Below are 14,382 nucleotides of genomic sequence, written 5' to 3'. Positions count from 1 at the left end.
TGATAGTGTTTTTCATTCCAACATTGTGATGACAGATAGGTCCAGTTACAATGCCTAGCACAGCTTTCTACGGTCAAAAAGCTTCCTGTGTGTGTTTGTCGGTATTGTGGAGTATGCACATGGAGCCACAGCTTTGTGGCTGCCCGTGATGGGCAGTGACAGTGACTGTGCCGACTTATGGTGCGCCCTGTTTGTAAGTGACGCTGTTTTCTTTTTTGTGCCACAGTCACCTGAAGAAATTGATAAAGAGGAAAGGCCCGAGACGGGTGCCAAGAAGAAGAGTGATGAGCCAGGGGATGACACCGACGTGTTCACCGAGAAGCATTCAGAAAACCTCTTCCAGAGAACAGAAGTTCTGGCAGGTGAGGCAGTGTTTGCCAAAGTCTATCTCACCAGAAATATCACAGAAAACAGAGGGGATCCATATTAAATAGTGCAAACTCAGCATTTGTGTTTTCTTGGTAGATTCTTAAACACATTCGTAGTGGGTAGCCAGTGGTTGATTTGATGAGAATGAAATGGATGTCTTCTGGAGTTATTTAATCGTGAAGTCGGTTGCAAATTGATTTGATGCCCACAAGCTGAATACTGCTTGCTGACTATCTGCAGCTTCAACAGCTCAGACAGGGAGTTGCAATTTGGATTGATGCTTATAGTGCAGAAATGTATTTCTTACCCACACTCCAAGAGCACATCGCTGTCTGGTCCATCCTGTGCAGATGGACCCTGCGTGGGAGGAGCTCACGGCAGGGGTGGGTGGATGAGTGGACAGAGAGGGATGGACGAGCACTGCCCTTAGGATACAGTGGGTCTACTTCCATGCATAACCTAGGGAGGCACAGGCTGGCCACCCATGTTTTCACTGCATGTGAGTTTTTTTGTTATAAGAACAGTGTTTATGGGTATACTTTTCCCCCATGTCCTTGGAAGGGCTGTTGGGAGGCATGAAAGTCAGTTTTGGACTGCATCTTCCTGTAAGCATGAAAATGTGAAGTAGCCTAGATATCCATATCAGTGGAAGCATGTGGGTTTGCTCTTGAAGTCTAGTTGGAGTTGATACTTCCTACACATTCACAAATGCATGATGAATATAATGCCTCCGTTCCTACAGCTCCATGAAATGTTCTCTCCTATTACTCATCAAAAGAAAATTCATTTCAGTCTAGGTCAGAGTGAAAACTGATGGAGAAAAGAGAAAACTCATTTCTTAGCCAGTGTAACAAAATAGTTCTTTTAAGGCGGAAAATGTTAACTGTTGAAAATGAGTTTGAAAGAAACTTAAATGTTATTATTGTAAATTAAGACAACTTTATGCTCTGGCAGTATTGGTGGCTTTCTAATTGAGGATTTGGAAAACTTTTAATAACCTTTTTAGAACTGTGGGTTGTTGGATCACTGACTTGTAGGTGGAATGCCCTTTTAAATGATTGCCTTCATAAACACAAACAGGCTTTCTGAGAATATATTCTCAGGGTACTAATAATCAAGACAGTTGCATAACTTGAAAATAATGACGGACTGATAGTGTGAGATGAAGAAGAAACATGATGCTAAACTTGTTTTTCTGGCATATTGTGAATCTTTGTTTCTTTGATTACAGCTGTTATTGCTGGTGGAGTTATTGGTTTTCTTTTCGCAATCTTCCTTATCCTGCTGCTGGTATATCGCATGAGAAAGAAGGATGAAGGCAGTTACGACCTTGGTGAACGTAAACCATCCTGTGCTGCCTATCAAAAGGCACCTACTAAGGAGTTTTACGCATGAAATTCCTATTTAGTGTCTCTATTTATGAGATCACTGAACTTTTTTAAATAAAGCTTTTGCATAGAATAATGAAGATTTTTTTTTTGTTTTTCATTAAAGAGCCATTACGGCACCTTTATGATAAAATCCCATTGTATTTAAAACTTTCCATGTATTCCTTTAAAAATGTAAAATTAAAACTTAACATTTGCAGTGTTCTGTGAATAACAGTGGCAAAGCATTATTTTATAAAACCATTGATGTTCACTGAATCATTTTTAAAACTTTATGCATAAATATAAAATAATGAAAATTATTGTTTTATCCTATGGTTCAATGAAAGTTGTTTAATTTTTGTCGGCATGTCTCAGATTGATCTTACAAGTTAGTTCTTATTTCATTAATTTATCTGTTTCCACAAAATGCCTTTTTGTAGTTGTCATGGTGCAATTTGTCTTCAGATAATTCAGATAACAGTAACTTTTAGTGTAAATGTAATTTTTCAGCTATGTAAACTTTAACCTCCACTTTGTATAAATTTGTGTCAGGATATCAATTTTACACTTTGCATTGTTTCTCAGCGTACCTGTAGCTTCAGTGAGATTTGTAACAGCAAATTAATGTGTAAAATTGGATTATTACTACAAACTGTATAGTCGTATTCTTACTAAACAAATCTCCTGTGAGGAAGATTTGGAGTAAGCTACTGACAAACCTAAGCAAACCCAAAGACTCTAACAGTATTTTGAGAAGTTGCTGCAGATTTCTATGGCCACTGTATTTGTTAATTATTTGCAATCTGAAGGTACAAGTAGGGGTTTAAATTTTTGTTCTTTAAAAATGCATTTAAGTTGTAAACGTCTTTTAAAGCCTTTGAAGTGCCTATGATTATATGTGACTTGTCGCAGACTGGTGTTAATGAGTATATAACAGTAAAAGAAAATGTTGGTATTTTATAAGCACAGACAATTCTAATGGTAACTTTTGTAGTCCTACATGGATAGACATAATTGTAATTTGGGAACATAAACACTACTGAATAAATCATGTGGCCTAATACTGAGAATTCCATTGTGATATACTTTTGTATGCTTTTCATTTTATGTCTACATGCTTATGTTTTAATGTCACAGAATACAACTATTAGCTCTTCAAAATCCAGACCAAAAAAAAAAAACAAACAAAAAAAAAAAGCCTGTTGATCATGCTGATCCTTGGACCAGATGTATTGCTGAAGTGGTGGAGAAAAGCAGGAATGTTTAAGTCTTGCATCTGGTGTATGAGTTATGAGTCTTTTGACCTTTGCATAATATTTAATGGCAGTATTGACACAGACCTATTCTTCCTGCAAATGTTGTTTTCCGTACTGTAAAATTCAAAGGAGTACCTGGGTTCATTTATTGTGTATATTGGTTTTTGATTTGTTGTTTGGGTTTGTTTTTTCCCCATCCTTTTGGAGAATTTGGGTTTATTCTACTCGGACTCCGGCAGAAGAGTTGACAAGTGGAATATCTTCATAGAGAAGAAAGAAATATTCCGAGTAGAAGAGAAAAGGCTTTGTTGCTTAGACCTCAGATAGGTGTTGGATAGAGGGACACATGGAGAAGACGATAGTCTGCCTCCTTATATTATGCTTTGTAACAGACAAATGGCTTCGTCTTCTGCTCTGTTAACCTCCTCATTTTTTATTTTTGAGATTTCCAAACTGTAGGTGTTCAGGATGTCAAGCTGAACTGCTTCTCAGAAATGGCAATGTATTGTAAATAAGATCTGGTAGCTCTTCAGATAAGAGTTGCGTAACTTGTATTTGTTGCTGTCCCAAGTTCAGTGGTCATTTAGGAACAAACAAATGCTATCCTGTGCTAAAATATTTAATATATTGCTTTTTAAATTACTTATACTTACTGGCAAGTTTTTCAAAGCCATAAAAGTTCAACAAGTAAAAACAGGGTAAGAATTTAACAGGTATATCTTATTGTGCAATATTTAGTGAAATTCAATTAGTAAAATAACTGCTTGAAATAACTGTGCCAAGAAAAGAAAATTTCTGGCAAATGCTGTGCCACTGCTGTAAAATAAAGCATTTGTTAAAGTGCCAAAATAAAGTCTACCATGCCTAAACTAATACTTTATTTGTACAGTCTGACATCCAGTTTTTTGAAGCCCACTTCGCTTAAGGTAGTAGATCTGAATTTTCTTTAAGGATGCAATGAATATCACTGTAAGTATAGCTGTAAATATTAAACACCAGATAAATTGTCTCCTCCTTCTTCAGCAAATTGATATTAAGAAGCTGTTTTCTTTTTATTTATATAGGTTAGACTCTGCCTCTATACTTAACGTACAGGACACTTTATCCAACGCAGACACTAGTAATTATGCAGGCTACCAAATATTACGCTTGTCTGGTTCTTCCTGCATCTGCTTACAGGCAGAAGCGATGGTAAAGTTTCAGCTCTATTTCACCACTCGCCTTTCTTTCCCCTACACTTCCATTATCTGCTCTGTTACATGCAGGAGAGGTTTAATGCTTCAGCTATGTACACGGACTTAAAGTATCACAGTGCTCCCACCCTCCCTAACTAAAACCTGAAACTTCTTCAGCATGCAGTAGGCGTGATGGTAGCATTTATCATCTCGTGATCTCTTTGCCTTTCTGTTTTCAGTGCCAAACCATGCTATTAGGGAAAAATTCTATCAGAGCTATCATCTCAATTGTAATCTTCGGTTCAGTTTTCATCGGTCTCAAAACCGGGCTGATGCAGACACCTGGCTTCCAGCAATGCTGTTCAGAAGAAATCGGCAGCTGAATATGCATCTCTCATGTGAGGCTCCCTAGCATGAGTTGGTCTTTGGTTTTGCTTCTCTTTTGTTCTCCGCTTCCTGGATGTGTTTCTAGCAATGCTCTGGCTACTCATGGATGTTGCTGGGCAGCTGGGAGTCTCGGTGCCAGGCTGTGGATGCTGCGCTGCCTGCCTGCAGCTAGCCAGCAGCATCTGTACCTCTGGGATGGCTTTTCCTAGAGACCTCTGGCTCTTCTCTGCTGGAGACACTGTACCAGCTCTGAAAGTCCTCCACGACCTGATACACAAGGCATTTCCTTGTGATTGATGAGCTCCACTGTTTATCAAAATGCCAGTCTGCTTTCATTCACCCTGAGTTATAAATGGTTATTTCCTCTTAGATTCTTTGCAAATGAAGGCCAACGCAAGTAATGTAATGCTTATGTTAAAAGAAGTCTCTCGCCTTTGCTTTATTCATAGAAAAATAACTTCAGAGGTTGAGTTCCTGGTGCTTCTGCTTGCCAGCTTTACAAGTGAGTTTGGGATCATGTTTACAGGCTGCATAGGCAGCTTTTTCTTCACTTTGAGCGTTGCACTTCATTGAATTAAGACAAATTAAATTAAAACCAAAACTGTCCTCTTGTATCTCCTAATAAGAGAATAGCTTATTTGTAACTTTGGCTAGTTGTTCTTTCGTTCTTTTGGAGCCATGTATTGAAATGATGGTGGAGTGCTGTTTTAAATTACAGATACTATTTTTAAGCAACATATGGAATACAGGAAACTTTTGTAAGCAAATAAGTATCCAGATAAACATTAAACAAAAACTGTTGGTGTGAGATGATCAAAGTATGCTGAATATTATATTCTTTGCTCAAGTAAGCTGTTGTGGTTTAACACCAGCTGGCAACTAAGTACCACCCAGCTGCTACCTCACTCTCCCACTTCTGGTGGGATGGGGAGGAGAATCGGAAACAGGTAAAACTTGTGGGTTGAAATAAGAAAAAATTAATAATTGAAGTGTAATAATACTTACAAAAAGAACAAAATCCAAGGAAAAAACAATTGTTGCCCAATACAATTGCTTGCCACCTGCTGACCGATGCCCAGCCAGTCCCCCAGCAGTGATTAGCAGCCCGTGGCCAGCTCCTCCCAGTTTATATACTGAGCATGATTATCTGTGGTATGGAACATCCCTGTGGCTAGTTCGGGTCAGCTGCCCTGGCTCTGCTCCCTCCCGGCTCCTTGTGCACCTCCCCACCGGCAAAGCATGGGGAACTTGGCGAGTCCTTAATGTAGAGTAAGCTCTACTTAGCAACAACTGAAACTTCAGTGTGTTATCAACATTGTTCTCATACTAAATCCAAAACACAGCAGCTACTAAGAAGAAAATTAACTCAGCCAAAACCAGGACATAAACAAACAACAAGGGAAAAGGAATTTGAGAGGGAAAAGATCTCTTAAGGAAACTATTACTCTTACAGATGGAAATAATACAGCAATTCTTTTTAAACTTGCAATCAGTTGTATTTGTTGCTTAGCCCTTGCTTAATCAAACTGACATCATTTCCTTTAAGGAATTTGCAATATTGTTCTCTATTTTTAATGAGCTTTAATATTAATTTTGTCAAATTTAAGCTCTTGCCTGTGTATCACAGGGCTCTGAACCTTAGTGTGAAAATTCTGTGCTGTAAATTTTTAGAGCAATGCTTTTCCAAAACGTTCTTCAGGCTGAGGAAGCATGACTTTGCTGCACAGTTTGTCTGAGAGAAGATACAGCAAGTATCCCCCTCCCGGGCATGCCTTCTGGTCCTGGGATGATTCGTGGCTGAAGCCGAAGAGCGGTTTTACGAAGGAACTGGAGCAGGAGAGGGGGACGCTGACATGTGCATTTCATTTCCTCCTGACTGGGCTGACCAGGCGCTGGGTTCAGCTGTGTGGGTGGGAGTGGGGGAGATGTAACCCAACCCTGCCAGTGGAAAAGATGCTTTGCTGAGATTTCTTCCCCAGTGAAGTAAGCTGTGTATTTTTTTGCCTTGAAAACAAACAAATGATAAAACTTAAGCTCAGTAGAGCTAGAAATGGAAACATGGGCTCCTGCCCTGACCCTTGTGAACCAATTTCAAATGTGTATCGGATGTGCAGAGTAGCTGCTCACGTGGGTGGAAATCTGAATAATGCTCTGTGCACTCACAGTATGTGAGCTTGGTTTCTGGCAGGGAGGTGTGGGGGCAGGGAGGGGAGGGAGGGCGGTGGGACAGGGCCTGTGTAGAGCTACAGGCATTAATTTGGGGTGAGTGGAAGGAAGGCAGGAGGAGAAGCTGCCCTGACAGACCCATGTTTTCCACTGAAGTTGCAAGGCATTTTGTTTTCCCGAGCTGTGCCATCGCACTGAATTCACTCTTAACGGAGAGGATCTGTAGTCAAGAGAGTGGGCAGGTGTTGGTGTCACATCCTGAGAGACGCTCTTGGTTGCACACAGCTTCCCAGCGCATCCGAGATCTGTGCTGCCTGTTGCAGCGGCTGCCAGTGGCTTTGCAGAGGAGCTGCTGCAGCAAAACGGGCCGCAGACCCGCAGGGGTGACCCCGCACGCCTGCTGCTGCCCACGGGAGGTGCCGGGAGGGTGGCAGGAGGCAGCAGTTAGGGTGCTGCATTGCAATTGGAAGGGTCTGGGCTGTCCGTAGGAGGTGGGAAGAAATGGATGAGATGCAGCCAGGGCTTTGCAGTTGAGATGTGCCATTGTGTATTGAAGCAACTTTTTGTTTCTTTTCTGTGCTTGGGAGATGTCAAGTTTTCACCGCCCCTAACTCCTTCGATAGCAAATGTGTTTATGGTGTAGCCTGCACAGCTCTCAAGTTTTTTAATTCATGTTGCAGCTTAAAATCTGTGCTGTAGTTGGGCTGGGGCGGAGGGCCGCTGTCTCTCATGACTGAAGGTCAGGTCCAAAGAATTCCTCCAGCCTGGCAGTTCAGCCCTGGCCTGGAGTGAGAGGAAGCAGGAATGCTTGTGAAAAACTTCCAGAAAAATATTGCAAAACCTGTAATAGTTTGTTGAAAATAAACAGAGCCCAAGTTCTCTGTAGGGGGTGACTTTAATTCATTTAGATTTCTTCTGGGGCATTATGCAATGTTTTTCCCATGGATCTTTTGTTGATTTGTTGAATGCAGAGGAAGCTTCTGATTTTTTTTCCTCTTTTAAATCCAAGCACTGACGTATAAGGAACAATAATCCCACCAGACAAGCTACTTGAAGCTTATCTTGTGGTGGGAAACTAAGCTCAGTGGAGGAAAAAGTTCTGTGTCCTAGTTACCCACCCACCTTGTACGGCCATATGTGGTCCCAGAGTCTAAAAAAAGTTTGGTGCCCATTTTCATGAGTTCCTGTGGTGGAACAGGAGCTTTCTCTAAACACTCTGGCTCCCCAGAGGATACCAAACAGAAATGCAGGCTTACTTTTTGATGTTTCTGTGTCATAACCCATAATACTAGCGCTCATCTTCTTCCTACTCCCCTCTCTAAATATAGCGGCAGGAGAGTAGTCAAAAACCGTCACACTAACCAGTACTGAAAGAATGTAAAACAGTTCAAAGTTCAGTTTTCATCACTCGTCCCTATAATTTTCGTTACCACAGAGCTAAGAGAAAAGTCTCTTGTGAAAGGAAGAGAAGTGGAGCATGTGCTTCCTTCTGTACCAGCCCACAGTGCCAGCTGAGTTAATGCTGACTTGGGGAAAAACTTCCTCTTGGGAAGGAACAGCTTTTGGGGCCAAGTCTCAGATGGCTGAGGGCATGGCTTACCTCCTGCTCAGACCGACAAGCTTGAATGAAGGACCTGACCTTGACCCGGTGCCTCACTGCCAGGCTAGCGGCTGTGTCACCTTCGTGGTGGTGAGGCAAGGCTTCAGGAGCAGTTCTAGTAAATCTTCATTATCTGAGCTCCATCCTGTAGGAAAACCTTCCCTGAGAATCACAGTCAGCTTAAATTGTTAACTACAATCAAAGCAGTAGCAAGAAACCTGTCTTTAAATCATCAGCTTTCAGTTTGTTTTGCATGTGCTCAGATATTTTCCTAAAGAAAATTGGTTTTCATTGGCTGGTAAACAAGATGACTTATTAACATGTAATTTAATTTCATCCTTACAGTATTTTGCTCTGCAGGAGCACACACTATTTACATACTTATGCCATTGCAAAGCTTAACTTCTGTTTTTATATTCTACTTTTTCCATTCTGTTATGTTAAAATTGGTGAATAGATACCAGCTGATTCAGTTTATAGTTTTTATTTGTTTCAACTTGCTTTTCAATGGAAATTGAGATTCATTAAAAGAATGCATAAAATTAGCACTTCTTATAAAATAAAAAATATCAAGCACATCAGAACAAAGATTAGCAAAAACATTTTTACTTTAAAGCATATGTAATTATTGGAAGTAACTTATTTATTAGGCAAAAGCATTTTTGCTAGTTACTGAATTGAACTGAGCAATTCCAATCACAATGTCTGTTAAGACTTAAAACCAGTAGGTCTCAACCTTTCTTCTTTTTTCCTACAGGTTGGAAGCGTACAAGCTTTCCTGCCTTTTCAGCTTCTAAGTGGTTTTGTAAAAAAAAGCCTGGGGGGAAAAAAAAAAAAGAGAATTTTATACTTACAGAAGAGCTGTCAAAGAGCCTAAAGATTTTTATCATCTCAAAAACTGGTTACAGGTGCTCAGCCATGTTACTTCTCCCAATTCATGGTTTGATTTTTGTAACAGCTCTGGTAGTAGAAATCATCAATTTTTGTCTGCCAGTCTTTTTATAACACACATTGAACCACTAAAAGCTAAGTAGACTTTTACTTCAGCCTGTCTTGATGGGACTTTTAATGCAGCTCCTGAATCCATAGACTTGTTTAGTTCTGACTCTTCTAGATTCTAAGAAATACTGTACCTGTCCTTCAATAAGCAACATATTCTTTCACACAAGTTCTTAGTATATCAGCTTTTCACTTTTCAGTAAGTGTACCAAAGCTTTGAAACTGATAAGACAGACTTTGCAAATTTGAGTAAGACTTACACCATCTTCTAATGTATACCAATAGTGGATTAAAGGAGGACTCCAAGGCTTTAGTTAGTTTTGATAGTAACACATTAGCTGTCTTACAGAATCAGATTATTTTTAAGTTTAAATGGTTAATGTTATATTATCTCTGCTTGATTTGAGCAGTCTGTTCAGCATCTTGTAGTTAAACCTAGAATGAGATATTGGTGAAGCTGCGTCTCAAAGCATGAATCCACACACTCAGTGGGGAGTTGTGTCTGTTTGCATTCAAAACCCAACACAAAATCAAACACCTCTCACTTTCGGGCCTGTTCAGATGGTAACAAGCTATTTTGGCACTCAATTTACGTCCATCTGTCTAGTATCTGCCACTCCAAGAACGCTCCCCTCCCCGGCACAATGGCTGGCTGAAGCAGCATTACACAGAGAAGTCACACTCCCGCTCAGCCTCCCACCTGCCTCTGTGAAATGTATATTATATTGGCTCATCCTGTATGAAGACAGTCTGTAATGTGTTCAACACAGTCCAACCCAGCCCAAGCTGTGCCTAAGGAGTAACTGTTTTCATGCAGGGTGGTGGGGTTGCACTAGATGTCCTTTGAACTTGGAACTCACCATTACGGTAGGCGTGTTATGAAAAAAGGGCTGCTTTGGTACGCAGTAGGGGTGACATTCCCTTTACGCTGTGTCCATATATCCAGAAATAAAAGGTGTATTTTATCTGCATTTTTCCAAGTATCTATGGATTTAAACTTGTTTGGGACAAGTATGTGCTGAATAAGTTGAACTTGGATTTTATCCTCACAAAAAATACTGAGATGAATAATACCAAGCTGTAGTGGAGAGAGCTGCTGAGAGAAACTATTTATAACTTAACTCCTTCATCATAAGGAAAGTTATTTAGAGCAGTATTCAATGTATTTTAAATGCAAATGCATGATAATTGATGTTAGGCATCCAAATACCTTTGCTTTGTAGACACAGGAGTGAAGGAAGACTCATGTATATTGCTGGACCAATTGCTACCTGAAGACTGGAGATCCATAGGAATGCACAGAGAGGGCTCCTCGCATCTCTGGTTTTACATCAGGTGCCTGTGCTCTGCTCTCTGCCCATGGCAGCACAAGTCACACATTTATAAGGAGATTCAAGTGGGAACACTTTCCACTAATGCTTAACAAAAAAGTTTCTGTGGCTTCTCAAGCCATGGCCCCTGTAAGTAAACTTGTAGTATTCTGCATGAGAAGTTAACACTGCCAGGCTATGTCTTACTAGCAAATTGTGCTGCTGTAACGTTTGTGGAGTCACGAGTTCCTGGCATTTTTATGTTGCTGCAGCATGTGTGTTCATGACTGCTTTTTTGAGCTGCTGCATGCCCTTGCTGCAAGAGGCTGTAACAGCAGAAGGGCTGCTGCTCTCTGGGTAAGGACCCAGAGCTTGCAGCTGCCAACATTGCTGCATTCTTGGAGCACTTATGCAGTGGCATTTTGCTAGTAGCTGTATGTTGGCTTGTGTTGTTCAGAGAGGAGATTCCACTTTAGCAGGAGAGGCTGAATTTTATTAGCTTACATCAGCTTAGTATGAGAATGCACAGAAACTCAGGGCAACTAACGCTGACTTCTGACAGTGAACCTGTATTGCACCGGCCAGGCCCCAGCTGAGATGTGTCCCAAGCAAGCATGCCCTACCAACCCACTGCTGGCAGACGCTCTGCTCTGGGCTGATGCTGCTCTTGACACCTGAAAAAACCCGAGACTCTGACACAGCAGAGGAAAAGCTAGGAGAACCATGTAGAAGAATACATGCCATGAGGTGCTTGATGTTTTTCTTTCACAATGTCCCTGTCTTCTTCCCCATTCGATGCACTACTAGGATATAGTTATTTGCTGCCAGGATGCATAAATGGAAAGACATAAAAGTCAGGGCCAAGCTCGAACACTTCTTCCTAGGAAGAACTGAAAAACAGTGCTTCTTGGAAACTTAGGAATATTTCTTTTCAGCTCCTTTAACTGAAAAATAAGAGGAAATAAAAGCTGAATTTTGCACTAATTAGCAGTCCATATTTATCTGCCTGCAGTGCAAAACAACAAAGAAAAACTTTAAATGAAGAATACACCTTCTAGTGGTACTGAAAAATGTGGACCTGGAGGAGACTTTTGGGAGACTGTGTCAAAAAACAAAATGCTTTGGTAAAATAAATGTCATAAAATTAAAACTGAGAGCATGCTTCTAAACAAGGGTAACTGGTATATTGGTAATTCCTTCAGGCTGGTACAGTGTGTTCCCACTTCAAACACCTTTTGTGTTTGGACCTGTGCTGGCAGCTTTTCAAAGGAATCTTGTACTTTCTTCCCTCCCCCTCCCTACTTTGCATAATAATTAATATGTGAATACACTGGTGATTTTTTTCTTGTTATTTTAATATGTTCACATTCTAGAGACTTAATAAATTTCAGAGCTCTACCAAAGTAGTCCTTGCTCCAAAAAACATGCAGCCTAAACAGACTGGAAAAGCAAAGCACAACAAAATAGCATCAACCATCACCCCCATTCTGTGCAGGGTAAAGCATGGTACCAAGTGACAGGCCTATCAGAAGGGATTCAGGATCCATTCAGGCAGTATTCCTGTGCCTAACAGCACACTCTACCAGTTGCTTCATGTATGGCATAACAGAAAGTGGAAAAAAATCCAGCAGTAAGAATTGTCATCTGTCCTCACATTAGAGTTAATTCCCCTTTCCTGGAGTTAGATACCAGTTTATGCCCCGAAGCACCAAGTTACAATCAGGTAATTCTGATTATTTTTGACATTCATATATATCCAATCCCTTTCTTGAATATTATGTTCTTGACTCTGACACTGTTCCTACCAGTATAATCACAGCAGTCCTGAAAAGATACATCCATACGGGGACTTTCAAGCACCTGAATAATCTTAATGAGTTCAGAAGTATGCAAGATAGGTCACACAGGTGATTTCTGTAAATGGGGCGGGGTGGAGGGGTGCTAGGATTTTGCCCAGCATAGTTGCTTATAAAGTCTGGGAAACTGAGTACAGGCCTCCTCAGCTTCAGCCTCTCCCTGATTTGCAATTACAATCCTGAGGAGGGAATAACAGCAATCCCAAAGTCCTGAAGCTGCAAACTAAAGGGAAACAAAACTATGCATTTAGGGAATAATGCAAAATATGAGAAAAAAATGTAAGAGATGGGTGTGATGGAAATACCTTTCCTGAGGCTAAGTTGGTATTGATGTGCTTCAAACCCATAAGTAGATTTGTGCATGTTGCTGGCTGAAGAGGCTTGGGGGGTAGAGAGGTAGGTTTTGTTGTTACAACTCATTACTTGTTCTTACTGCTTCCTGGGCAAGGACAACAAAAGCCATGAACAGTGTGCTCTCTTCCCTCTGACCTAGGATTAATGACAGCAATGCCAAGATTTCTCCATCCTTGTGACTATTTGATGATGGGGAAAAAGATGGCTTATTATCACTCAACCTTGTGACTCTTCAGCTATGGAAGGATTAACAAAGGAAGGTAATCAGGAAAAATTATTGGGAAACCAGTTCTGGGAACTTACTTGTAAAGGGAGCAAACGAAGAGAGAAGGAATCACTCCCAGGAATCAACCAAAATCCTAAATTCAAATCCTGCAAGTACAGTTTTCACATGAGCTTGCTCATGCAGACCTGTCCCATGTTCTTTCTCTCGTTGGAAGCAGGAAGGTATACATTGGTGGTTAAGTTCAAGATGTTGTGGGTGCAACAGCCGACCTTTGAGGATGGAATATTTGCTTGCATGACTTACAGTGACACATAACTACTTAATTACTGTGTATAATCTATTTCTAGAGATGCAATCCCAGACAGATACTTGGAGGTTATAGGGTGTGATACGTAAAGAATATACAGAATGCACAGGAAACAGACAGGTAGGCAGATCTCTAAAGACATTTTCTTGGGTAGTTTTTTTTATTTAAACAGTTACTTTGTTACCCTCAGTGGAACAGGACTGCCAAAGGCCGGGGCAATTTGAGAGGAACCGCAGGTATTGTTGCATCCCACCTGCACGCGCCACTCTGTGACCTGCTGTACAGCAGGGGACATCCCCAACCGCAAAAATGTACCATCCAGATGGTACACTGAAAAATACAAGTGAAAAAATACAAACGAGTGACCTCAAATGGGTGGAGGAGCCAGGCTGGCAGGGACAGCCACTACCTTGTAACATGCGCTTCAAATCACCCTCAAGGTACCCCACAAAGCTCATCGGTATGACAGTCCTTTCACTTGGGCAAAAAGTTCATGAATATTGGAACAGGGTGTTGAATGAGGGTGAAGTTCTTCACTGTCTTCCTACTACAGCAGCTTTTTTGGAAATGCACCAAGGGCTTTGATCCTAAAAACACCTGTAAGCGCCTGGGTTCTACTGACTTAAACAGAACCAATCGAGAGCTTCAGCGTTTGCGGGTTAAGACCCACATCTGTATTTTAAGATCTTGCCTACAGAAGCAGCACTCATTTACCTAAGCGTTTTTATAAGCACACCTTTACTTCAGTGAGCGCAACGTCACCCGTGCGGGAGGCGCCGCGGAGCCGCTTTTCCCAGCGCGGGAAGCCGCCGCCGCCACCGCCCCCCCGGCCCCAGCCCCCAGGCCGCCGCCTCACGCCTCGCCCGTTCGCTTCTCCCCGGGAAGGGCTGGCGGTAGTGCGTGGCGAGGTTTTAGGCCGCCTCCCCGACAGGCCGGGGGCGGCTCGGGCCCGCCTCGCCTCCGAGGGTCCTACGAGGCGCCGCGGCCCGGCCTGACCCGCCGGCAAG

The 14,382-nt window shown here is 41.6% G+C and overlaps 1 protein-coding gene across 1 annotated transcript in view; it reads left to right on the top strand.

Annotated features, from left to right (window-relative positions):
* SDC2 (syndecan 2) overlaps positions 1 to 3,868 on the top strand; it is a 60,737-nt gene extending 56,869 nt beyond the window's left edge. The window contains exons 4-5 of the mRNA XM_055704361.1: positions 227 to 362; positions 1,601 to 3,868. Of these exons, the coding sequence (XP_055560336.1) occupies positions 227 to 362; positions 1,601 to 1,764 (300 nt within the window). The 3' untranslated portion in view covers positions 1,765 to 3,868. The remainder of the gene's footprint in view (positions 1 to 226; positions 363 to 1,600) is intronic.
* Positions 3,869 to 14,382: the final 10,514 nt, after the last annotated feature.

This window comes from Falco cherrug, chromosome 3 (assembly GCF_023634085.1).
Source record: "Falco cherrug isolate bFalChe1 chromosome 3, bFalChe1.pri, whole genome shotgun sequence".
NCBI classification, from domain to species: Eukaryota; Metazoa; Chordata; class Aves; order Falconiformes; family Falconidae; genus Falco; species Falco cherrug.
This window is presented reverse-complemented; position numbering and strand designations above follow the sequence as displayed.